The sequence below is a fragment of the Equus przewalskii genome, chromosome 22 (assembly GCF_037783145.1).
Source record: "Equus przewalskii isolate Varuska chromosome 22, EquPr2, whole genome shotgun sequence".
Classification (NCBI taxonomy): Eukaryota; Metazoa; Chordata; class Mammalia; order Perissodactyla; family Equidae; genus Equus; species Equus przewalskii.
The window spans coordinates 5,724,442-5,749,911 of NC_091852.1; the positions used below are offsets into that span (position 1 = coordinate 5,724,442).

General features: G+C 36.2%; 1 protein-coding gene across 2 annotated transcripts in view; it reads right to left on the minus strand.

Annotated features, from left to right (window-relative positions):
- Positions 1-1,032: 1,032 nt before the first annotated feature.
- The window catches only part of UBQLN1 (ubiquilin 1), a 53,542-nt gene continuing 29,104 nt past the window's right edge, over positions 1,033-25,470 (minus strand). The window contains exons 2-11 of one of the 2 annotated variants that reach the window (XM_070590826.1): positions 22,109-22,260; positions 20,144-20,259; positions 15,896-16,158; positions 15,251-15,409; positions 14,858-15,092; positions 9,144-9,286; positions 6,166-6,249; positions 4,820-4,935; positions 4,400-4,568; positions 1,033-3,028 (exon numbers count right to left, since the gene is read on the minus strand). In XM_070590826.1, the coding sequence (XP_070446927.1) occupies positions 2,876-3,028; positions 4,400-4,568; positions 4,820-4,935; positions 6,166-6,249; positions 9,144-9,286; positions 14,858-15,092; positions 15,251-15,409; positions 15,896-16,158; positions 20,144-20,259; positions 22,109-22,260 (1,590 nt within the window). In that variant the 3' untranslated portion in view covers positions 1,033-2,875. The remainder of the gene's footprint in view (positions 3,029-4,399; positions 4,569-4,819; positions 4,936-6,165; positions 6,250-9,143; positions 9,287-14,857; positions 15,093-15,250; positions 15,410-15,895; positions 16,159-20,143; positions 20,260-22,108; positions 22,261-25,470) is intronic. The other variant, XM_070590827.1, reaches the window with a different exon arrangement.

Below are 25,470 nucleotides of genomic sequence, written 5' to 3' on the forward strand. Positions count from 1 at the left end.
CATTACACCTTGAAGCATATTTCAGTGAAAACGATGGCAGAAGCTAGGAAAAGGCTGGATTAAATGGCCTTTAATCCATCACTGGAGGATTAATGGATTATCCTCCACTAATCTTTAATGACTTCTTGTTGATTTTAACACGTTTAATTTAACATTAACCTCTAAGACAGGAAGTATAGTATGCAGTTATTTCTCTGCCTTAACCACACCATCTTTTATTTGGTGCAAGCACACAGACATGTGGTCTAGCTTCACTTTTATTACTAATGTTAGCGACGTTTTTATCTGTCCTATTTTGTTGTAGTTTGCCTATTAAATTAACATAGTAATAATGTCTCCCCAAACAAAAGACCCCTTTTATTACCATATTTAAATCAAGTCTGCAACTCCAATTCTGAATACACAGAAGCCAGCTGTCATTTATCTGATTGTTCAATATTTGCTATACTTTGTTTAGGATAACGTAATATTCCACTTGGGAAATACACCTGAAATGTTATTTTCATCACTCCATTCTTTATTCAATTTGTAATAAATAACCCAATATGAAAACAATTTAAGCCTATAGTATTTTAAGTGTCTTTTTAATGCTTTTGAGGATTTTAAGTATTTTGAACTCCTAAAAAAATATTCAGACCTAAGATAAACATATCAGAAACAAACAACAACAAAAACCATACCATTGCAGTAGCCAAAAGGGACTTAAGAGATCACCCAGTCCAGTGTGCCAAATGGGCCTTACCAGCACTTTTACAGTAAAGAAATCATGATTTCTTTACTCAAAGTCAAATAACTAGTCAGGTACCAAAAAAAGCAAGCCATGGCCAGGTCACCTGACTTTCTAGTTGTCTATCTTTTTAACATACAATACAGCGTATGCACACATTTTTATTGAGGAAACAAAAAATTAATAAACCATAATCTAAAGTGTGATAAAATCTGGGATAAATCAATAGTCTTTAAAGACATGGTTAGACAAAGTAAATTAAGACATCTTTTTCTTTCTATAAAAGAGGCAAGACAAACCAAGTGTAAAAGCTAGAGATTTATTGTTATTTTGTGATTAATAAATTGTCAAATTGGTTATGACACTATCCCGCACTGTATACCACCATTTGCCAGTACAAAAGTTTTTAAACCAGACTGAGGCATAAGGCAGAGAGAGCAGAGACACATGAATATTATCCTTAACAACTTCCTCTAGTCATGCCTCCACCTTGACCCTCATACATGTTTTCCTCCTGGGGAAAGCGGCAGAACAGTGCACCGGCTGGTGGGCAACCTGGCCTCTTGACCCTTTTTAATAGCAAGCAACTTACAGAAGTAATGGAATTCAACTTGTATTTCCCTTGATTTTATTGGTCTGAACTCAATTTAGATTACTTTAACATTTTCATTTCCTGTAACTGTACATGAGAGAATATAATGACCTAAGAGAATACTGAACCAGAGTCAGCCAAATATATTACTGACCCCGAAGTTATGTTTTAATTGGTCCTAAAGGAATGTACCACCCCAACAGTTTGAGAGTTAGGCAAACAGAACTTCTTTGGGGAGGGAAGAGAAAGGCTGTAGAACAGCCAAATGTATTCAACATTGTTAAAACGGCTCTTTGTTTTTCACCCCTGAATTTACTTTACTACACTATATGCACAGAAATCCTAACAGAATCTTGGTTGCCAGTATTATTTAGGCTGGCCCAACCCAGGATAGATCCCCACCCTCCCAAGCTCCCCTTCTCTGAGGCTCTGAAAAGCACAATATTTAACTATTTCTTAATAGAACTACCAAAACACTTCAGAAACAAGTGGCTCACAAATCATTTTAAATTCATGTATTGCCTGTGCATGAGAAAACTGATAAACCCAAAAGATAGTTCTGCTTTTATGTGGTGATTAAAAATAAATGAAACATCAAGACACTTTCAGTGAAAGCAACATTTCAATTACAAATTGTAATGCCTGTTAAACTACCTATGGGAGAAGCTGAAAAGTCCTAGCAAATGCACTTTTGGGTTATACTACAGTGCTCCTTCAGTCTGCACAAAGATTAAGGTAATTTACAGTCAATCTGTGAATGTTGAGACAATGTTACATTATGTTGTCTGTACAATTAAATGTCCTTAAAGAGATAACCAGAATCAGCTTTTCTACTATATTTTCAACGAATCTGACTAACCGGCACTTTTGCTGAGAGACGTTTATCAAAGATGCTGTAAGATTCTACAATTAGGAAATATTCAGCTTTAAAGGTATTTCCTCATCTTTACTTCCTTGGTTACAAGTGTTTTGCTCAGATAATCTATTACAGTATGTTTCTAGAAATGCAGTCCCAAATGTGCATACTATATTGTATACAAATAAAGCAAAAACTGTCAGTAGTATAAATCTTACAGCATTTTGTTTGCAAAAATACATGCCAAAGTCACAATAAGCAGTATTGTACCACAAATTATAGAGCGCAAATGATTTGCTTCTTTTAATGCTTTTATTCTACATAAATTACTACCATAGGCTAATGTTTAAAAAGCAAATAAACTGGACAGATGCAGGACAAAAATCTGTTCACCCAACTATAAAAGGTGATATGTTTTTCAAAAATTACAATAAATGCAGAAGTGTTTGATGCATGCAGTAGCCTTAAATGAAAAAGCATTGATTCCCACTGTTCCACAAAAAAAAAAAAAAAAAAAAGGAGAAAAAAAAAACAGAGAAACCCACACATCTTACTGCACTCCACCTTAAAATGCATCATATTGGGCTTGTTTATAACAGCACAGAATTCCAAGAGTCAAAATGAAATAAAGCAGGTATTTTAAAGATTTAAGAGCCGTTATCAAAAATAAATTACATTTTTTCAAGATACAGAAATGCTGCTATGATGGCTGGGAGCCCAGTAACCTTTCAATAGCCGCATTGATATCACCTCCTGTTGCTATTAGCGCTTGCAAGTTTGCTTCACGGTTCAAAAATCCCATTGCACTGAGCTGTTCCAGTTGTTGCTGAAATCTAACTTCTGGATTCTGTAGCTGTTAAAAGAAAAAAAGTTAACCAAAACTCTCAAGGAAAAATCAGCCCATGTCCCAGCTGAATATCCTTTAAAAATTGTTAATAGCTTTTTAATAACACTCGGTCTACTGAGCTATAAAAGCACTGGCCTCTCTCTTGAAACATATTCAACATGCTTAAGAGTACAGCACTTTGTTATTTTAAATAGTCTAATTTATACCTAAACAGCCATGCCAAATAGATCACATAACTCTGCTTTAAAAGAAAAATAGCTTAGTAAACCTCAACCATTATTTTAGATATATTTAAAAAACTCATGAACATGCAGGAAAACTTAAAAGTTTACATGCAAATAGTTTAGAATTAGATGATTTATTTTGTAGCTATTGACCAACTGGGTAATTACAAAAGCCAATGTCCTCACGTATAAAATTATAAAGTTCTAATAAGGCTTAGGATGTGGATTCAATTTCTGTATTGGCCAGGCAAGTCTTCAGAAAAGAGTTCCAGTTTCAGGCCCACAAACTATACTCCTGACAATTTAGATGCATCAAAACTTCCTTTCACAAATAAGGTAAGATAAAAAAAATCTTGGCCAACCTGATAATGGGGAGGGCCTGGAGATTGTTCAACTTACGTAACAATTCTGTCCAATACCTAAAATTTATTTTTCTTATGAATATTGACTGAGTCAGAAGCCATGCTAGGTAGTAGGAATACAAATACTTGTATAAGATAAAACCCTGCTCTGTTTATTTTATTTAATAAGGCTTAAAATTAGAAAGCATGCTATATTTTGGGGGTAACAACCTATTGTAATAGGTTTGAACTCTGTATAATGGCAGATTCTCAGTAAAGCAAATAAATGTTTCCAGATGCAAGAATATTAGGAGTTCACATTTTTTTAGCCATATTTGTGAGGTGTACATATATAACATAAGTTACCAGAGGAAACAGTAGTGGGCAGGGTGAGGTAGTCAGAATTTTTTTAAAAGTCAAAATACAAAGACTAGATATAATACAATTGGTCAGGAGATATTTGGGATAATCAAATTTCTATTCCTCCCTGACAAACTTCTATAAAATACATTTCAAATAATTTTCAAACAAGGACTCCAAAAGAGAGTGCATTTTTAAAGGCAACTTCCAAAAATGCATTTTAAAGGCAAAGTTGTAGCACTTCTTCCTCACAACTAGAACATTTCCTTTAGTGTCTAATATAGTACCAAAGTTAACAATTTTTGTAATGCCTATTTTAGAATCAATATCCTTAAGACTGTGCTTTTCATTACAGTCTAAACCCTAAAGGACTGCCACTTTCTTTTTGGGGGGAAAATTTTAAATTTCTAATGTTAAGGAATGTAAAATGTGAGCAGAAAAATAATCATTACCTGAGGATTGACTCCAGCAAGCGCCTGCAGCATCTGCTGTATAAACTGCTGGTGTCCAGGCTCAGTGGTTCCTGCCGTGGGACTTGGGTTTTCACTTGGTGCAGAGCTAGACCCGTTGGTTCCTGAAGAGCCTCCAGTGCTTCCCAATGCCCCCAGGCCAGGAGTGAACCTAGGAAAAGCACAGACTAGTAAGAAACCTAAGCTCCTGCAAAACTAGAGGCCAGATTAGGCCAGTTGGTGGTAAATCAGTTACATTTTAACATAATATTAGCTAAGTTATCTTCCCAAAATGAGTGTTTCTAACCTTGGAAATTCCATCTAAAAACAATCTCAACCAAAAAAAAGGTAGAATGATATTGTCTGAAATTCTCAGAGAGAAAGTAAGTGTTGTACACCTTCATAATCTTCAAATAAACCTACCCTGGGATGAGGCCAGGGGCTTCTGTTGCTAATGTCTGTAAACCCTGCTGAATCTGTAACAAGGCCTGCATTGCTCTGGGGTTTGACATTGCCGATAATGTATCAGGATTCTGCATCTAAGGAAGAAAGAAAACCAGTGGTTACAAGGGAATTAAAATCAATGAGGTAAAATTTAAATGTTTTCTTTGCTATGTTTCTGGAGAAAAACCTAAAACCTTACTCTTAAGACACTGGTAATGCCAAATTTCTTTCCCAGAATAAACACAAGCACTTCCTCTTTAACAGCAAACCTAGTGTGCAAATCGTTATTTGACCTCCTCCCAAATACATCATGAAAGCCGTTTTTCAGAATGAAAGACAATCAGGAGCTACTCTGGAAGCCACAACTGTTCCCCTTCTCCAACAGAAGATAAAAGTATTATTTCTGAGAGACAACCTCCAAATGCACAATTTACATAGCATGGTAATATGGTGAAAGCCACATATTCCTCCTGACCAAGTGTTATCTGTTGCTGATGTAACAATTTTACCCATAAGATAGACTCTAAAACAATAGTTCCAAATTTGAACTTAATACATGTATCCTGAGTTCAGCTTCGCTACTTCCAAATATACACCACCTGACTGACCAAAACAGATAGGCTTACATCATTACAATAGACCAAGGACACCAACTAACCTTGGATAATGGTTTACAGGACTGAGAATCATTTGCATAATGTTTTAAAAGCCCTAGAACTACCAGTCTCAACACACCAAGACTGACTTCACTTTTATCTTTTTAAATAATAAAATACCATGGCAATCTCAAGAACATTTTTGTAATAAACCTTCCTTGTAGGACAACACTGACAATTTTAATCTTGCTAATTCTGAGTTTGAGGAAATGAGATCTACTCCTTGGAAAACAGACATTCTATTAATTTGGAGGAATTGAAACATTACAAAGAAACCAAACATGTAAAACAGGATAAAGTAGAGCTCTTTCCTGTTACTCAAGATTAGTTAAACCATAAAAGCATAACATGACACGGTGAAGCACTTCAAAGTTAGTAAAGTGAAAGGAAATGATTTATGGTATTATCGAAGCATTGAAAATCCTAAATCCTCAAAAGCAAAAACAAAATGGTCCTTTCCTCAGACTTTATGTTTAAGAAATAGAAGCAAAAGATCAGCAGTGAAATGGGGCCCAGTTAAGATCAAGCTGAGTTCTCTGCGAATTGACAGCATTTTCAGATTCTACTCTATGTTTTGCTATCAGCCACAGAAGAGCAAGGAAAATGTTCATCATCAAACTTTTTCAAGCAAATCATTACCGAAGATAGCTAGCATCTTTTCTTACTCACTTGTTGGAGGAAAGTTGGGAGCTGTTGTCTCATTTGTTCTTGAAGCTGAGGATTTCCAGCAAATAGGGGATTATTCAGCATCATCTATGGGGCAAGTGTTCAAACAATTTTAACTGGAAATATCTGAAACAAGTAATGTACCTTGTTTAATAGTCTATCTTCCCCCAAGTGCCTAACCTGGCACTTAAAATGGAGGAAGGTAGAACATGAATAAAAAAGAAGGGAAGATACTGTCCACAAGAGGGATCTCCAGAAAAAAACAAAAACGAGCCATCTTCTCTCTCAACGAGAATGGTGATTATGATAATGACATGCAATATCCTAAAAAATAAAAGCAATCATTTTCTTAGGCTTTTCCTTGAGCAAAGGTGACTATTTGCCCTTGAAAGAAAAATGGGAGTAACTGGCATTCGTGAGGACACATTTCTGCTACACTGACAGAATAAGCATAAGCATCAATATATGAAACTATACATGGCTTGCTTAGAAACCTCGACACACAAGTGGCAAGCACAGAGAAAATCCAGACCTGGAACCACTGTTATCTACCTGCCTACTACAAAACAGCTAATATTAGGTCCAGAAAACGAACGCCACAAAACAGCAACCAACGTGCCAGAGAAATGGAGCTGCTAGGTGAAAATCAGCCTAGGACTAGCACCAACAGATCTCTGGGGAAAGTATTAAAAAGTTTTAAGACCGGAAAGATGTAAATCCATTTGAGAACACCAAGATAAGCCTCTGGATTTCACCTCACTACCACCAGAGATGAGAAAAGTTACAGGCCTCCTAACCTTCAAATAGGTGTTAAGAGTTAAAAAGTCAGGTCAATATTAACATGATGTTGAATACCTGAAAATAAGATTACAATACACAATCAACATAACCAGAAACTAGTAAATTCTCATAGCTTCAAAAAAGACAAATTTTATATCAGTTTCCCCAGATGGAGTGAAAAGTCAACTAACAATGATTTATTGATAGCCTATTACCTGTCCAAAGTCTGGGGGGAAGATGATCCTTGCCCTCAAGTAGTTAGCCATATTTGACAGTAATTATATGTAAATCCTGGAAGTAGAGAGAATTGCTCCCTCCCTCCTCAGTTTATCTATTGTTGCAAAGTGGATTATTTAATTTCAACAAATAACTAAGCAGGAAAAAGTCAGACAATGTTTTTGGATATACAGGATTTATTTTGAACTGACCAATAAGTTCACAGTAAATAAAGTAATACATGAGATCAACAAACCTGCTTCTTTATTGGCTCGAGTCATACTTTTTATTATGAACATATTAATGAGGTTATCATATTTATCTTTCAGGATTCATGTCATTTGAAAAAGCATGTCATCTTAAATTTATTCATTCTCAGAAAATTATATCTCACTTGATTAGGATATTTCTCCTAACTTACCTGTGTATTTAACAATACAGTTGCTATACTCAGACTTTTTTAAGTATCTAAAAATCAAAATTGGAATAGAGAAACTACAAACTTTAATCTACTGATAACCAGAGTACACTTTAAACGCTTCTATATTGTCTATAAGAAAAGACATTCCTATCTAGCCTTGTCAACATTTTGCTTTAGAATAAAAAACTGTATATGAAAGCGCTCAAGTCATTTTATAATGTAAAACTGTTAAGTTTAAATGGCTGGGAATGTGCTTGTTAAAGCCAAAAATTTTAACTCGAGGTGCACATTCAATGCTAATTATTAATTAGTCAAACATACATTTAAAAACATACAAATAGGATCATTCTACATATCCACTTTCCACATTTACTTTCAACAAAAGTGCTGTGATCACAGTAAATTGTAGCACTTAAGTTGTAGTCTGGTAATTTTCATATAAATAAAACAATTTTTCTTAAAAAGTACCTACAATATGCAAAATTAAAAGAGTATACAAAAATTCACCTAAAAACTTGTTATTTCCAATTCCAAAAATTTTAAGAGGGCAGAAGTTATTGCTGAGGGTTGTAACTCAAAGATATCTGCTGTATACTTGAATCAATATGGTTCCAGACTTTAGAAAATAAAAACCATTTCATTTGACATAATGAAGGAAAGTGATTAACTTTAAGAGCTTTTAAAATTGGGGAACTGGGAATAAACTATAAAAGAAACTACTTCAAATTCCTAACACTCTACAGAAGCCATTTTTAATAAACAGCAAGTATAAAGTATAGATGATCAAGGCTTATTTCACCTTCTCCAAGGTTTCTCAAGCCCAATGGTTCTTAACCATTAGAATCACCTCGGGAATCTTGGAGGGTGGGGATGGGGAGATCCAATGCAATTAGACCAAAATCTTTCAGGGTGAGGCCAAGAATTTTTTTTTTTTTAAGTTGCCAAAGTGATCCTCAATGTTCAGCAAGGGTTGGAGATCCACTAATTTTCTTAGTTATGGTCTCTTCAGAAACAAGTGAGAAAATGAATAATTCATAAAGAGCCAGTACACTAACTTCAGGGGTCGGGGGGAGGAGGGATCTATAATGGAAAGAATAAGAACACTTCCCACAAATCTCCCTCTGCCTTTAATAAACAATTTCAGGCTATTTTCTAACTGCCATTTTGAGCATGACTATTACTCAGAATCTGTGTGACCTAATGAATAAAAGTATTTCAAATGTATTAACACATTCTCAACCACTTTCAAGATTTACATTTCACTAAATATAACTTCAAAAGGGACAAAACTTTTGTATTCATCACCTAAATCAACAGATATAGATACAAAGTAAATGTGTACTTCTTTCTAGCCAGTAAATGGCAGAGATGAAGCTATTTTAATTATAAACAAAATATTAATTTACTGCAAAGGAACAAACTATTAAAAAACTTGGAGATGCAGTTTTACATACTTTTCTAGTATTAAGGTAGCACAAACACAAGTGTACCAAAATCACAATTACTTGATTAGGCTATTTCAATTCACACTGCACAGTCCTTTTTAATACAATTACAAACTCACCTGTGCAGCCAAGTCAGGGTTCTGGCTTAGTGACTGCATCATGCTTCTCATGTAGGGGGCAGACAACATGTTCTGCATAAGTTGTGGGTTTTCAGTTATTTGTTGCAACAAGCTCTGCATTCCTGGTGTGTTGAACATACTAGCTGAAAGTTTGTTTAAAAAAAAGACACTGTATCAAGGAAAAGATATGTAAACAAAAATCTAAGTTTTATAATATAATATATATCATGCATAATTTTAGCAACTGCAGATGAACATATGTATTACTTATCAATTGAACTAAGAAAGAATTTTAAAACTAAGATCTCCAAAACTATATGCTAAACATATACCAGTAAAGGAGGGCTTATGATTTTAAACATTCTGGTCACATTTACACTAAATCATATCTAATGGAAGGGCCAGGTTCTCAAGTGAATTTAAGACAAAAATCAGGTATTGTCAAAATTACTATTGAAAAATCCCATAAAGTGAAGAAGTCTGAGCCAACTTCCCCCCAGGATCACTTAATTAGAATCATATTCAGTACTCAATATGCTCACACTTAAGAAAAAAGGAAACCTCCCCCAGGAAACAAGAGGTGCAGGCTTCCATCCCCTTTTCACTGAGTACTGGCAATCACTGAGCAAAACGACAGGCACATTTAACATTTCAGAGACCTTACAGCATGGTGACTAACAGCACAGACTGGACCCAGACGACCTGGGTTTAAATCTAATCTAACAATGTAACCTCAGGCAAATTATTTGACTTGGAAACTTCAGTTTCCTCATCTGTAAAATGGGATAAGTATTATCTACTTCATAGGGTGATTGCGACAAATCAGTTAATGGGTAAAGTGCCTGTTACTATTATTCTCGTTTTTCTCGTTTTGTTTTTGCTGAGAGCTACAGCTAAATTTATGTGATTCAATTTTCTTTGGAAACTAATTTGTTCAACATATATCCAGATTTTCACTTGCTGACTAGATATACTCAAATATATTCTCAAACTCATTATGTGAATTTAACTCGTTAGCTTTCTCATTTCCCTTCTGTTCTTATTCCATCCAGGGTAGTTTTATCAGGCTTACAACATTTGACTCTTCCTACTCATCTTTCTAGTTGATTATAATTCTGGTGGGGTTTGTAATAATTTTTGTTTTTCCTATTTTCTCACATTGTTTCATTTTAGTTTCTTCCACATCCTAGAGTCCAAGAACATTCTAAGACAAGAGACGACAAACAGCCTGCAGGCAAATATGGCCCATGACCTGTTTTTGTACAGCCCACAAGATAAAAATGGTTTTTACCTTTTTAAATGGTTAAATAAAAAAATATATTCATGAACTATGAAAACTATATGAAATTCAAATTTCAGTGTCCATAAATAACATTTTATTGGAACATAGTCATGCTCACTCATTTGCTGTCTACAGCTGCTTTTGTACTACAAAAGCAAAGTTGAGTAGTTTCAACAGAGGCTGTCTGTGGCACTGCTGCTCAATGTATCACAAATCACAGTGACTCACTTATACCTCATGCTACACAAATCACTGTAGCATGTTGTTATTTTCTTTTTTTTTTTTAATACTACCAGTGCATACCAATCATGTCAGAACTAGAAGAAAAAGGGAGAATTGGACCACATACGTTATGCTTTTAAGGCACAATGGAGTATGATTTTATCAAATTAGATGGCAAAACACTGTATTTCTTATGCGATGACACTAAAAGAATACAATACACTCCAACACTGCTAGACAAGGCACTCATCACAGGAAAGCAACAGTCAGATAAATACAAAATTTAAAATGCAATGCAGTATCTCATCACAGCCAAATTTCTTCACAAAAATAAAAAATAAAAATAAGGCGGCAACCAAAGTTAAAGTTTGCATGCAGCTTATTTGTAAACCAAGCAAGGAAAGCAGTATACTAGTGGTGATTAATTAGCATGGTTTGTTAAATCTTAATCGCAGCAGCCAAATAAATGTATCCAGAGAAAATAAACTTATTTAAGACTATTAGCCTTTCAGGAAAAACAGTTTCTCAAGAGTTAAGGACACTGGGTTCACTATCAATATTCATTTAAAAAACAATGCAAATTATTGAGTGGCATTCCCTGGGTCTTGAGGAGATGACAGGTGTTACTGATACTGCTCATTTCTTGTTTATTAGAGGGTCAATGCCAAGTTTGAAGCGACTGAAAAATGAGCCTCTAGTAACAGTCTGCATGGAACTACAGGCAAAATATTTTCAAAGTTGAGAAAATACTGATTCAGTACAAAGTGAAGTACAATTTGCCAAGATGTGCTACATCTGATGAAAACATGTGGAGTAAAGGATTAGTTGGACAAATATACAAAGCTTGTAACAATATAAAGTATTTAAAGCCTGGTTCATTCACTGTCTTATTCATCAGCAGGTACTCTGGAAAATATTTTGAACTATCATGTTATTCAACCAGTAGGAGTAACAACGGTGAACATCATTCACTCTTGTGAACTTAGTCAACTGCATGAAATTTTGTCAGACTTGCCCAACAACATAGCATTTGATGGTTTAACAGAGGTAAAGCTTTTTGTTTTTTGGGCTTTCTTAAAGAGGCAACGTTTTATTGCAATTTTTTTAGCTCAGGCGTAAAAGTGAACTTCTTTGGAACCACTTCACCACCACTATCAAAGATGGATGACTTCGGAAATTACCTTCTGAAAGAGACTTGGTAATGTTTCTCAATGAATTCAACCCAAAATTACAAGGCAAAAAACAGCATTTACATGCAAAACCATCATTATGACAACAACAGAAATTGCTGAATCGTAAGTAATGGTCAAGCAACTTTATATATTCTCGTGCTGTCAAAAGTTAAAACAAGATGATCTCCATTCCCACAAATTGGCAGTAGATATACAGTGTCAGCTAGCACTAACATTCCAGCAGCATTTTTTTGAACCTCAGTACAAGTGCAAAGAAAATTTCCACATTTCAAAATTCATTTAACTGTGTGACTGAGGCACTACCACCTAACCTTCAATTGTGATTAATCTGCAATGACATGCTAAAAGCACAGAAGAATCTAACAGAATCCTATAAATGCCTTCCAAGAGATAGACTTGAATTTGTGTAAGTAAAATCTCGTAACCTATCAGTATTAAGAGATGAATATTTGCAACTGATTTTGACAACAGGTGACACTGTGAACACGAATTAAGCAAAATGTCATCCTTAAAAAAAGAATTCCAGGGCCTGCCCCAGTGGTCTAGCGGTTAAGTTTGGCACACTGTGCTTTGATGGCCTAGGTTCCATTCCCAGGTGTGGACCTACACCACTCATCTGTCAGTGGACATGCTGTGGCAGCGACTCATATACCAAAAAAAAAAAAAAAATCAGGCTGAATCTTCCTCAAAATAAAGAGAATTCCATTCCTATCATTAGATACATATGAGAAAATACTATACTCAATCATTATATTTTTAATTCCATCAATAAAAAACTTGTGGAAATTTCTCTCAGAATGAAATATATCTCAGTTTTCCCTCTTGGCCTGCAAAGCCTAAAGTATTACCTGGCCCTTTGCAGGAAAAATTTGCTGACCCCTGCTCTAAGATTTCCTCACCTTCTAGACTAAGTGCTTACGGGGCAAAAGAAGAGTCAAGAATTTCATCCTTACAGGTATATGGGTGCATATTATGTATATATGTGTGTATCTAACTGCAAAGAGTTGAGTAAAAATCACAATAGCATACCAATATGCTAACAATTTGTTAGGCCAGCAGAGTATATTCACTTTTGCTGTTTCTTGTATTCCTGTGATGGAAACATTAACATGAAATCTTAAATAGAGTATCAAGCCATTAAATAAAAAATCTGAGTAAAAAGTTGCAAAACTGATTTGTTTGTTAGACAAAAGTTGTTACTGTAGACAAGCATCATACTATAGTGAAAAAAAAAGAAAAGCAATTCTCCTATCAGTTAGGAAATCAAATTACATCTCTGCTCTCTGTCTGCTCTAATATCTCTAAAATGTGAATAAGCATCTCTCTCAAAAGATGGTTAATAAGAATTAAATAAGCAGTAAGTAAAACAGAGAACAAGATAAATTTTTTTTCTTGATTTAAAAATGGTATTACTTGCAATGTTAACTAGACTTATTAGGGTGATCATTTTGCAGTATATACAAATATTGAATAATTACATCACACACCTGAAACTAATATAATGTAATGTCAATTATACCTCAATTTTAAAAAATGGTATTACTTCAATTTTTATAAAACCTGTATTATATCCAGAAACCTCATGATACCCACTATATTCTATGACCACTAATCACTCTCCTCACTCTGATTTCTTCTCTCAGTAATGAAATTTTAAGAATTCCTCATCCAGTACCTCATCTTTCCACTCCCTATGCCAAAACAGGCATCTTTTTTTTTCTTTATAGATTTTATTTTTTCCTTTTTCTCCCCAAAGCCCCGTGGTACACAGCTGTATATTCTTCGTTGTGGGTCCTTCTAGTTGTGGCATGTGGGACGCCGCCTCAGCGTGGTTTGATGAGCAGTGCCATGTCCGCGCCCAGGATTTGAACCAACAAAACAGTGGGCCGCCTGCAGCGGAGCGCGCGAACTTAACAACTCAGCCACGGGGCCAGCCCCAAAACACGCATCTTTTAAAACATGTCCAGGGGCCGGCTCCGTGGCCGAGTAGTTAAGTTCGCGCGCTCCGCTGCGGCGGCCCAGGGTTCGGATCCTGGGCATGGACATGGCACCACTCGTCAGGCCACAATGAGGCGGTGTCCCACATCCCACAACTAGAAGGACCAGCAACTAAGATATACAACTGTGTACAGGGTGGGTTTGGAGAGATAAAGCAGGGAGAGGAAAAAAAAAAAAGAAAAAAAGATTGGCAACAGTTGTTAGCCCAGGTGCCAATCCTTAAAGAAAAAAAAAAAACATGTCCAGTCCCTCACCTTAGGGAAGAGGACTCATGCTTTCATTTCTTCTCATTTACATTCCAAGTATTATGACTAAAATCATCAAACTGGCTACTGATTTTTGACCTAATTTTTAACATGCAAATATCTGAATAGTTGAAAAAGGAACACCCATTTAAGGAGTCTAGTCTATAGAAAAATCATTAAAAGTAAATTCCTAACCTGTTCACAATCAGAATCTCCAGTGCTCTTATGCAAACACAGTTTTTAAACTCCACTGTGGAAGATTCTGATCCACGAGGCGTGAGGTTAAGACCTGGGAATGGGATTTTTATCAAACCTGGCAGGTGCTGTGATACAGCTAGGTCAGCCCTGGTCTCAGGACCCGAGTTTGAGAATCCACTCACCTAGAATGCAAAACCACACTAAAGCCACGAAATATGTTCTCCAGTAATAAGTGTATAGGTAACTGTGCTCCCTCTGCACTTGTTTTTTTATTGTTGAAATGAATACAACCACCCACTTCTCCCAAACCATCTTATGAGAATGTGAAAACACAAAACTGCCTCTGGAAATCTTCAGTAACCCTTTCCACTATAATGCACACAAGTGATTAATACTAATCATTAGATATTTAAAGCTTCCTTAAAAAAAGAAAACCCTTGCAACATGAAAAGATCATTCATAAAAGCTACTGATCATACACACAGAAAAGCACAAAACAACAGTATAAGAAATGTTTTCATTATTCAAATAAGTGAGGACAGCAAAGAAAAAAAGCCTAAGTTGTTATGAGCATACCTCCTACTCCAGGCCCCAAATTCGGCGCAGTAGAACTCTGTCCAGCAGTGCCACTGGCAGCACTACCACCAGTGCCCCCCACAGCACTGGCAGTGCCACCGGAAGCTGATGAACCCTGGGAAGCCTGTGGAGCCCATGGATTGGGTAATGGATCTCTGTTTTCCGTACGGGAAGGTTGACTACCTTCACCTGAGGATGTACTGCTCACTAAGGAAGCAAAGGGATTACCACCAAACTGCAATAAGACACAAAAATCACAAACAATAAGCTTTCGTTTTAAATAACAGGTATGAAACTCTTTTTTTAATGAAAATCACATTCCCCATATAAAGGTACCCCTCAATTACACACATATTTGTCCTCTGGCCTGAGCTCTGGAGCCAGAGTTATCACCTGTTCTTGTGCAGCACTCAGCATTGGTTCCTGAATATCCGTGTACATGCGCCGTAAAGCATTATATCCCCCTGGGATGCTTTCCAGGTTGCTCAAGGCTCGGTCCTGATTTCTCATCATTTCCTGCATCATTGCTGGATTCCTGGCAAGTTCCAACGTCTAAGAAAAGATTTCCATTAAAAAAAGGCAATGAAATACACAAGAATGACTTTAGCTATTAACTGCCAGAACTGATTTTGTAAGTTTCCTAATTCTACAAATCAGCAGCCTTCACTATTTAAATCAAAAAGTTATTTTAAATAATTCCTGGTGGATTTCACCTCAGAAAGCAAGCTAACATTCAAATAACATCAAGGAAGAAGCACTTTGTTATAAGTGAACACCCATCTCCTGAAATGGACTCTTTTTCTTTCTTAAATCTACCAAATAACTGTTTACAAAGATCTTTAAAATAGAGCGGAAAATTCAGAGTTCAAACAGTTCAAATTAGTGCTTTGCTGAGTTTTCCTGAACATAGATTAGGATTTCTTTTTTCTAGCTTAGCCATATATATATAGGACAAGCTCTTTAAACATAAAAAATTAAATAATAAGAAATAAGCATATAGTTTTTTAATTAAATAAACTGAAACAACTTTCCACATACTTGTCTCATAATATCTGGATTATTCAGCATATGACTAATTTCTGGATTTCTCTGTATCAACTGCTGCATTTGCGGATTGGCCATAATTAACTGCCTCATCAGGTCAGGATTTGAGAGCATGCTCTGGACAAAGGGGTTCTCCATGATCTGGACCATCATTTCAGGATTAGACATAAGTTGCCGCTGCATCTGGCTTTGTAGTTCAGAGAAGTTGGTAGTATTCAAACCCAAGCTACTCAGACCTGCAAGTCCTCCAAGGCCACCTAAGAAGAGAGAGAAAAAAGACAAAAATGAAAGTCAGAAATTTTATCATTAACACAACTATGCTAAAATAAGATACAGATGGAAAAATATTAAGGGAATCAACAGTCCATTAAAGAAAACCATTTTAAAAGCAAAAATAGAATTCTTACTTTCATAAATACATACTTATTCACTGTGATGTTTAAGTAACAAACCAACTCAATATATATATTTTTTATGTGTGGTATCATATAAAAATATATTTCTTCTTTGTCCCTGGTTTCCAACACAGAGCTCCTAATTCCCTAAGCATTTCCTGAGTGGAGGGAGTATCTTTGGTCATTCATAACAAGCCCCTCTGGATCACACTTCATTTCCGGTAATGGTGTTTCTTAGGGTGGGGTCCCTGGAGAGCCTGGGGTGGGGGTGGGAGGATCACCAAAGAGACCAAATGATTAGATTAGAGACTGGAACTTTCAGCCCACCCACCAACCTCCAGGAAGGGGAAGAGAAAGGGCTAGACATTGAGCTCTGTAAAAACTTTCCAGCGATGAGATTCTGAGAGCTTCTGGGTTGGTGAAAACATCTAGGTGCTATCAGGGTGACATGCCGAGAGGGCATGGAAGCTCCACATTCTCCCGAGCCCTTATACCTTGCCCTATGTTTCTCTTCCATTTGTCTGTTTCTGAGGTGTATCCTTTATAATAAACAGGTAAATGTAAGGAAAGTGTTTTCTTGAGTTCTGTGAGCTGTTCTAGCAAATTATCAAACCTGAGGACGGGGTTGTAGGAACCCCAATTTATAGCCTGCTCGTCAGAAGTACAGTGGCCTGGGACTTGGGCTGGTATCTGAAGTAGGGGCAGTCTTAAAGGACTGAGCCCTTTAACTTGTGGGATCTGACGCTAACTCCAGGTAGGTAGTGTCGCAATGTAACTACTGGACACTCAGATGTTGTGGAGAACTGGCTGGTGTCAGAGAAACACCCTAGAATATGCCCACTAAAAGAAGAAAGAAACGAAAAATACACACACTGGTTTACATTTCTAATAATCTCTTTCCAGAAGACTAGTTTAAGTTTATAGCAAGTAAAATTCACCTATAAACTAGAACAGAGGTGCTGCCAATCACAGAGAGAAAAAGCCAGGACAAAATGAAAATAGGTATCTCTTTGGAGGAATTAAATCATGGAGAAACATAAGAGATCCAAAAGGATGATTCAGGGCTTATCATAAAACGTTTACTTTGTATAATTACATAACCAATCAAATGCATTCATTCCTCACTTACTGAGCACTTGCTATATATGCCAGGGACTATCCTACACATTGGGAATAAGGTGACAAGAAAGACACAAGTACTACCCTCAGGACTCAACCTAGCAGGAAAGACAGACAAGGAAAACAAATGCACAGTAAGTACTTCAATACAGAGAGTGACAGGATATCATGGTAATAAAGTACCTAACTGGGATGGCTGCTTTCCCACAAGATAACACTTAATGAGTCTAGACAATGAATAAGTTGGCAAGGAGAAATGGGGAGTGCTGGGAGGAAGATTTAATACTAGGTACAAAAAACATTATATACAGGAACCAGAAATAAATAGGAGTATTGATGTATTCTTAAAACTGCAAAAAATTCAGTATAACTCGAATGGCAGATAGCAGTGCTCACCAAACATTTCACGTGCAGCCTTATATTTCTTTTGCAGTTGGACAGACCTATGTGACTAGTTATGGCCAAAGGACTGCAAGAAATGATGTGTGTCACTTCCGGTGAAAGTATAGAAGGTTCAGGATGAGACTTTTTAATTGTCTCTTCTGCCATGTCCCAAATGGTGCAGCTACATGATGGCAGAATTCCATTAGCCTGAGTCCCTGAGAACTATGTAGTCGGGGGCCTCACTGACCAATGAAAAATACGTAGCATGAAGGAAAGCTTTGGAGCAAGAAACTAAGTTTCGCGGTAATAAGGCCACTGAGTTTGAGGTTATTTATTACCACAGAGTAGACTATCCTGACTAATATAACTGTTGTGATGTGGCAAGACATGAGAATGGAGAGGTAGACAAGGGCTAAATCGCAGAGTCTTGAAAGAGTTTTTAAGCAGAACTGTCAGTTAACATGTTTTTATTCTAATAATACTGTGGAAATCGCCCAGAGCAAACATTATAGATTTAAAAAGTTGAGCACTTGCATCAAGGAGGTAGCAGAGAATAACTCCATGGGGTAGGACAGAAAATAGGTTATGGACCAAGAGATCTGGTGGGAGAGAGGGAGTAGTTTGAGGAGCAAGATGATGAGTTTTTGCATTTGTTTTGCTTTTCTGTGCTTTCTCAGGAGACACAAACAGACTAAAGTACTTAGAGAACATAAGGTAATACCAAAGAGCATTGAATACAAGGCATGGAGTTCAAAAGTGACGTAGTTTGAGGTACATACTTGAGAGTCACCAAGATATAGTAACAGAGGATAATGTCACTGGATAAAAATAAATACAGTAAAAGAAGAAAAGAAAGACAAGGCAGAACTCTGAAGCACAATACCAACATAAGGAAGAGGAATAAAAAACCCCCATAAATGAGACAGAGAAAATTAATCAGGGAAAAACAGTATCGGACTTAAAGGAAGAAAACTGCAAGGAGAGACTGGTAAGCATGAAAAGAGATTGATTTAAAATCTAAAAAGTGTCCACTAAATTTGGCAAGTTAAGAGGTCAGTGGTGACCTTACCAAGGGAACTTTCAAGTAAAGTGATGGGGCAAAAAATAGAGTACGGCAAACTTAGTGAAAGGGAAATATGGACAGAAAGTGTCTTTTCCAAAGACTGCTGAGAAAGGAAGCAAAAAAAAGGTGGTAGTGAGATTCTGTCGCTTTTACATGAAATAGACCTTAAGGAAAAGAGGCATCAAGAAGAAAAGCAGAATATGTAGCATAAATGGAATAACTGATGGAGAAAAGCAACTGAGATAGTAGGGGGAGGGAATGAGACTAGAAGTGAAGGGATTATAGCGAGATGGAGGGCCTCACACAAAGTAACTCACAGTCTCTCTGGGCTTCAATTTCTTTGCCTATAAATGAGGAAAGAGGGGAGAGAGCTACCTCAACAATACCTTTCATGAGTCTCAACACTAAATAATTTCATCCTAATTTCTCTAGATTGTTTGTGTTAATAATTTTGCCATCTAAAACTCATCTGCCACAACCAAAAGAGACACATTTAGCCTAATATCATTTTAGAAAGTAAGAGCAGCAAACGTTAAAAAAAGAAAACATTAATCCATACCATGCCCTAAAAGTTTCCAACACAGTTGGCATAGTAAAAAATATATAAAATTTAGTAACTAAATTACTAAAAAATTTTCTGGAAGGGATAAAAGGTGTAATCCTTGATATGTGAAAACTAGACATATAAAAAAAGACACTTCAAGGTATTATACTTGTCATACAACTTAAGAACTGAAAGAAGCATTAATCCATTTATCTAGTTCAACTTTTGTTAGCTTCAGGATACTTTTTCCCCCAACAAAACCTTGCACAGAACCTCATTATAAGAACTGATACAAGAAAAGTGGTTTGGGCTGATGTGGGAGATAATCACTGGGCTTGCTCCCAGGCCCCAGCCCTCCTGTATGTTCAAGACAATCAAAAAATCACTAACGCAGTCTGATCAGTTTGTTTTACAAATGAGAAAATTCTATTTGGGGGTTTAGCTCATGATCAACAATTAGCTAATCTTCCTCATATTCAATTATGTGGTGGTCAGATCAGGTATACATGCACTACATCTTTTTCATGATTAAAAAGCAATGTGTCACTTTCTCACCTACTTAATAAATGTAAAATGTAAGCTAACCAGGCACATCTGTATTCCCAACCACTCTATAAAAGTTTTGTTTTTGTCGTTGTTGAAACGATTTAAGGTTTAATTCTGTCATTTTATCCAAAACTACCCTGGAGGAAGGGATTTTTTTTTCCATCCCTACAAAAATGACTAAAGACACTTACCTAAACCAAAAGGGTTGCTAGTGGCAGAACCGGATGTGGAGTTACTATTAGGAGCTGATGATGTGGTAACACCGCTTCCACTGGTATTTGTTTGCTGAGCTGAATGATCCTGAGGCCTGGGGAAAATAATTAAGTCATGGTGTAAACAGTGGAGGTAATTATTTTTAAAAGAACCTCCAAAATTCCAATACCCAGAAATAAAGTAAGTTTCCAGACCAATGCAAATTATCATACAATAAATACCCTGAGAAGACTAAGCATTAAGAACACAAATATAAAGAAACACTAAAATCTTACTAAGTCCCAACTATACTTCAACTGCCTCTCCTCCTCCAGTAGAATGTACATAAGTATTTCATTACTTTCAATCATACTGATCAGGTAAGAGAGGGAGCTAGGTCCCTTCACGGAAGAGAATCAATGATCAGTCACACTCACAAAGCTTGACTATATAAGCAACTTTCCATCTACTCCCTTCTAAGTTCTTGAGGGTTGGGCGGGGCAGTTTTACTCAGACCCTGGAAATTGTTAAAAGTAAAAACCAAAAAGACTTCACCAAAAGAAGGCTGAGAAATCAATACCAAGTAATAAGTGATTATTACTTAGTATTATCCTCAAGTAAAAAAACAGACTTTATTTGAAACTCCTTCCATCTGATACTTAAGAGTTTCGAATCTCACTCACTGCTTTTTATTAAGATGCACATTTTTCATTTTAACATTTCTGAAATCAGGATCCGTCTTAAAATTGCTTTTAAAAGCCAAGAATCAATTGTCATGCCTGCACACATGTTTTCTGTATGACTCCAACTGAGTGACTGAGTACGTTGTTGTACCAGACATGCTGTGTTTAATTACCACATAAAGTATCTTCAGAAAAGATTACAGCATTAATTGGTACTAAAATAAGTTATTGTGTATATAGAAAAGAAACAGGAACAAGAGGAATGAATTTTGTATTAGTGAGACAAATATTTGCTGTTGGGAAAAACTAGCATAAAAATTTGCAGAATGGGGGCTGGCCCGGTGGCACAGTGGTTAAGTTAGCACTTTCCGCTTCAGCGGCCTGGGGTTTGCCAGTTTGGATCCCGGGTGCAGTCTGACACTGCTTGGCAAGCCATGCTGTGGCAGGCGTCGCACATATAAAATAGAGGAAGATGGGCGCGGATGTCAGCTCAGGAAGAGGATTGGCAGCAGATGTTAGCTCAGGGCTAACCTTCCTCGGGAAAAAAAAAATTTGCAGAATGGGCATCACTGGCTTGAAACTCTTGGAGAAAATACTTTAGCACTCTTTTAAGAAATACTGTACTACTGACACTCTTGACAGTACAAAGTTTCATTCCACATAGGAAAATATGGGCACTGATGACTAAGTCCAAAAGGTGATTCAAAAGAATCAGATTCAGGAAGTAGTGTTAGAAAGGCTTTTAACCCATTTATTTCAGGTATATTTTCTTTGTAGGTATGCACAAGAGTGATATGATAATATACCATATCCAAGTAAGTCTAAAGGAGCTCTTTCACCAAGTATAAAATAAAAATTTTAAGTGAAAAAAATATGTATCAGTTTAACTGGCAGTATTTTTTTAATGATACAAAAAATAAAGAAGCCTCTTAAAAATTGATGGTGCTTGAGATTTAACGAAATAAGATTACTCATTTGTGGTTTGCCAAGGAGATGAGTCACTCCTGTCTAAGTCCAAAAATCTTCCTAAAATAACATGCATAGGTAAAAACATTAGTTTGCTTATTCAAGTGTGTAAGCATTAGCATCACCGAATCACACTGTTTATTAAAAAAAAAACTTGCTACCAACAAATAACTGAATTTTTTTAAGATTTTATTTTTCCTTTTCAAATAATAGAATTTTAATCCATTTAAATATAAATGAGACAGCCACAACTGCTTATTTTTAAACAAAAATATAAATATTCAGTTTAAAGCTATATGTCTTCTAAAAACATACCTGTTTTGTGTTTTGATGACAAGGTGAACAGTAAGTCCATCATGAATTCCATGCTGACTCAAGGTATCTTGATCTTTTAAAATTTTTCCAGCAAATATCAACACAAGTTGGTCAGTATGTGATTTGAAACGTTTAGAGATTTCTTCCTTGAACTAAATAAGATAAAAATAAAATAAACATGCATTACAGGTGTTTGAACAGCACTACTCAGTCTAGTTTCTAGAAGTAGTACCTCAAAGAGCCCCCCTAATACAGATAGTGCAACAATTCAAATATAAAGATGCATGTTTTCTGTGTCAGTATCTTGATCTTAGTGGGAAATGAGTACTACCACTTGACTCATCTCTAACTCAAAGGTTTTATTATAGGTGCACATATCCTAGATTCAACCTTTTGCTAAGCCCTAACAATTCATTTCTTTGCAATATCCTTATTCTTTTTATATCAATGGTGCTAAATATAGTTCAAGCCACACAGAGCTACTAGCAAGTTTACAGTAATCTATTCCTCAGATTTCGTATCTCTAGTCTTGCACCTTTCTAGTTGAATATATATACAGCCAACCTCTTATTTTTGGCCTATTACACTGACGTCCCTCCTCATCTATTTCATTTAATGTTTATTAACAAGTAGTAGTATGCAGATCCAAGATACAAAGCAAAAATCCCTCCCTGAAGGAGAGCAGTCTGATGAAAGAGTCAGTCAAGTAAACCAAAAAGTACAGAAGAAGCACAGAGGGCAGTTAGAGGAAAACTTTCCAGTGAAAACTAAAGATTAGGCAGTAGCCAGGAAAATCTGAAGAAAGGTATTCCAGGACAAGAATAACATGCAGCGGCTGGCCCAGTGGCGCAGCGGTTAAGTTCACACGTTCCGCTTCTCGGCAGCCCAGGGTTCACCGGTTCGGATCCCGGGTGCAGACATGGCACCTCTTGGCATGCCATGCTGTGGTAGGTGTCCCACGTATAAAGTAGAGAAAGATGGGCACGGATGTCAGCTCAGGGCCAGGCTTCCTCAGCAAAAAGAGGAGGACTGGAAGTAGTTAGCTCAGGGCTAATCTTCCTCAAAAAAACAAAATAACATGCAAAAACAGACGAGAGAAAAGAATCATCAGACTTTAAAAAAGCGCTTACTGATTCTATGCTACATCAGCGTTTCTCAAGCCTTTTTCAAAATCACCTGGATGCTTAGGCTTTATTCCACTCTCCAAGTCAGGAAAACCTCAGGGTAAGCCAAAGGGTCTACATTAATAAGCTACCTCAGGGAATCACTCCACATTCAGAAAAGAATCACATCTTAAAGCCCTCTATCCCAATGCCTTACAGAAGTGGGTCTCAAGACATGATGGCACTATCACCAAAGAGGTGTTTTGGAAAATAGAGGGTGTATTTTCAGGTGTCACAATAAGTGGAAAGACACATTAAATAATATCCGAGATTTTACAAAATCTTGCTGGAGGAGGAAAGGGGAACTGTAGAGTGATATAAATAAAACAAGACAGGCCATATGTCAATCGCTGTTGAAAATAAGAAGTCATGAAAGTTCATCACACTCTACCTTTGCATATGACTGAAATTTTCCATAATCAAGTTAACAACCCTCAACGTAAGCAATTGGTTTTTAAAAAGTCATAAAGACAACACAAAGTTATACTGCACTAAATATTTTGGAGCTTCTCCATCTGAGCTTTCCATTCTTTATTAGAAAATATATGATATATAACCCTTTTATCTAAGCAATTTCCAAGTAACTAAAAAGACTTTTGCAAAATACAATTTGCATAATATTCTATATAGAGAGATAGACCAATCCATAATTTAACCATTCTCCTATTATCAGACATCTCATTTCTCCCTTTGGCAGCTATTAGAAATAATAAGAATGTAATGAGCAGCAGAATACCTGACTTTATAAGGACTGAATGAGAATGTATGTGAAATGCAAGCATCAGGCACACAGCTGGTGATCAATAAATAGTAGCTACTACTACGCCAGCTCTTTTAATCCTCAATGACTCTAAGGTAGATAGTTTTTAATTCTATTTCAGACAGAAAAACAAAGAGCAGTTCAGTATGTTCCCCTCCTTTCATGGTGACACAGCTAATAAACTGCCAGGTCAGCATACAAACCCAACTCTGGTCTCAAGGACCAATCTGCCCAGATTTAACTACACTCTATTTCATCTAGAAAATGAAGTCAACCTAGATTCGTGTTTCGGAAGCTTAAACTAAGAAATCCTTTTCAGAATCCTTGATCCCTAATACGCCATTCCAAAATAAATTATTTGTCTAACATACAATTATATAGCATTTTAACATATTTTAGGATTTGAAGGTAAAATGCTAGATTGAAGACACATCTATCTACTCTTACACGCTTTGAAATTCCCAATAAAACAACAGTAAAAGATTCTTTAATGCTTTATGGCGATATAACTCACATACTATACAATTTGTCCCCTTATGGCGTACAATTCAATGGTTTTTAGTATATTCACAGATATGTACAACCATCACTACAGTCAATTTTAGAATATTTTCATCTTCTCAAAAAGAAATCAGTACCCTTCAGCTATACCTCCCTATCCCCCAATCACTCCAAGCCATAAGAAACAATTAGTCTACTTTCTGTCTCTCCAGATTTGCCTATTCTGGGTGTTTCACATAAATGCAATCATATAATACACCATCTTTGTGACTGGCTTCTTTCACTTAGCCCGTTTTCAGGGTTCATCTGTGTTGTAGTATGTATCAACATCTCACTCCTTTTTACATCCAAATAATATTCCATTGTATAGACATACAACATTTTGTTTATTCGTTCATCAATTGACGGATATTTGCATTGTTTCCAACTTTGAGCCACTACGAACAATGCTGCTATAAACATCCACGTACAAGTTTGTGTGTGAGCATGTATTTTCATTTCTCTTGAGTATATACCTGAATGTGGAATTACTGGGCCATACAGTAACTCCTGGTTTAACTGTTTGAGGAACCATCAGTGTTATCCTAAGTGGCTGTACCATTGTACATTCCTACAAGTAGTGTATAAGGGTTCCAATCTCTCCATATCCTCACCAATACTTGTTATTATCTGACTTTTTTATTATGGCCACACTAGTGGGTGTCAAGTGGTTTTGATTTGCATTCCCCTGATAGTTAATAATGCTAAACATCCTTTCACGTGCTTATTTATATACCTTTGGAGAACTATTTATTCAGATCCTTTGCTCATTTTTTAACTGTGTTATCTTTTTATTATTGGGTTGCACAAATTATACATTCTAGAACAAATCTCTTATCAGATGATTTGCAAAAAGAAATTTGAGGCAAAAACTCAGATGACAGAACAAATTGAGACCT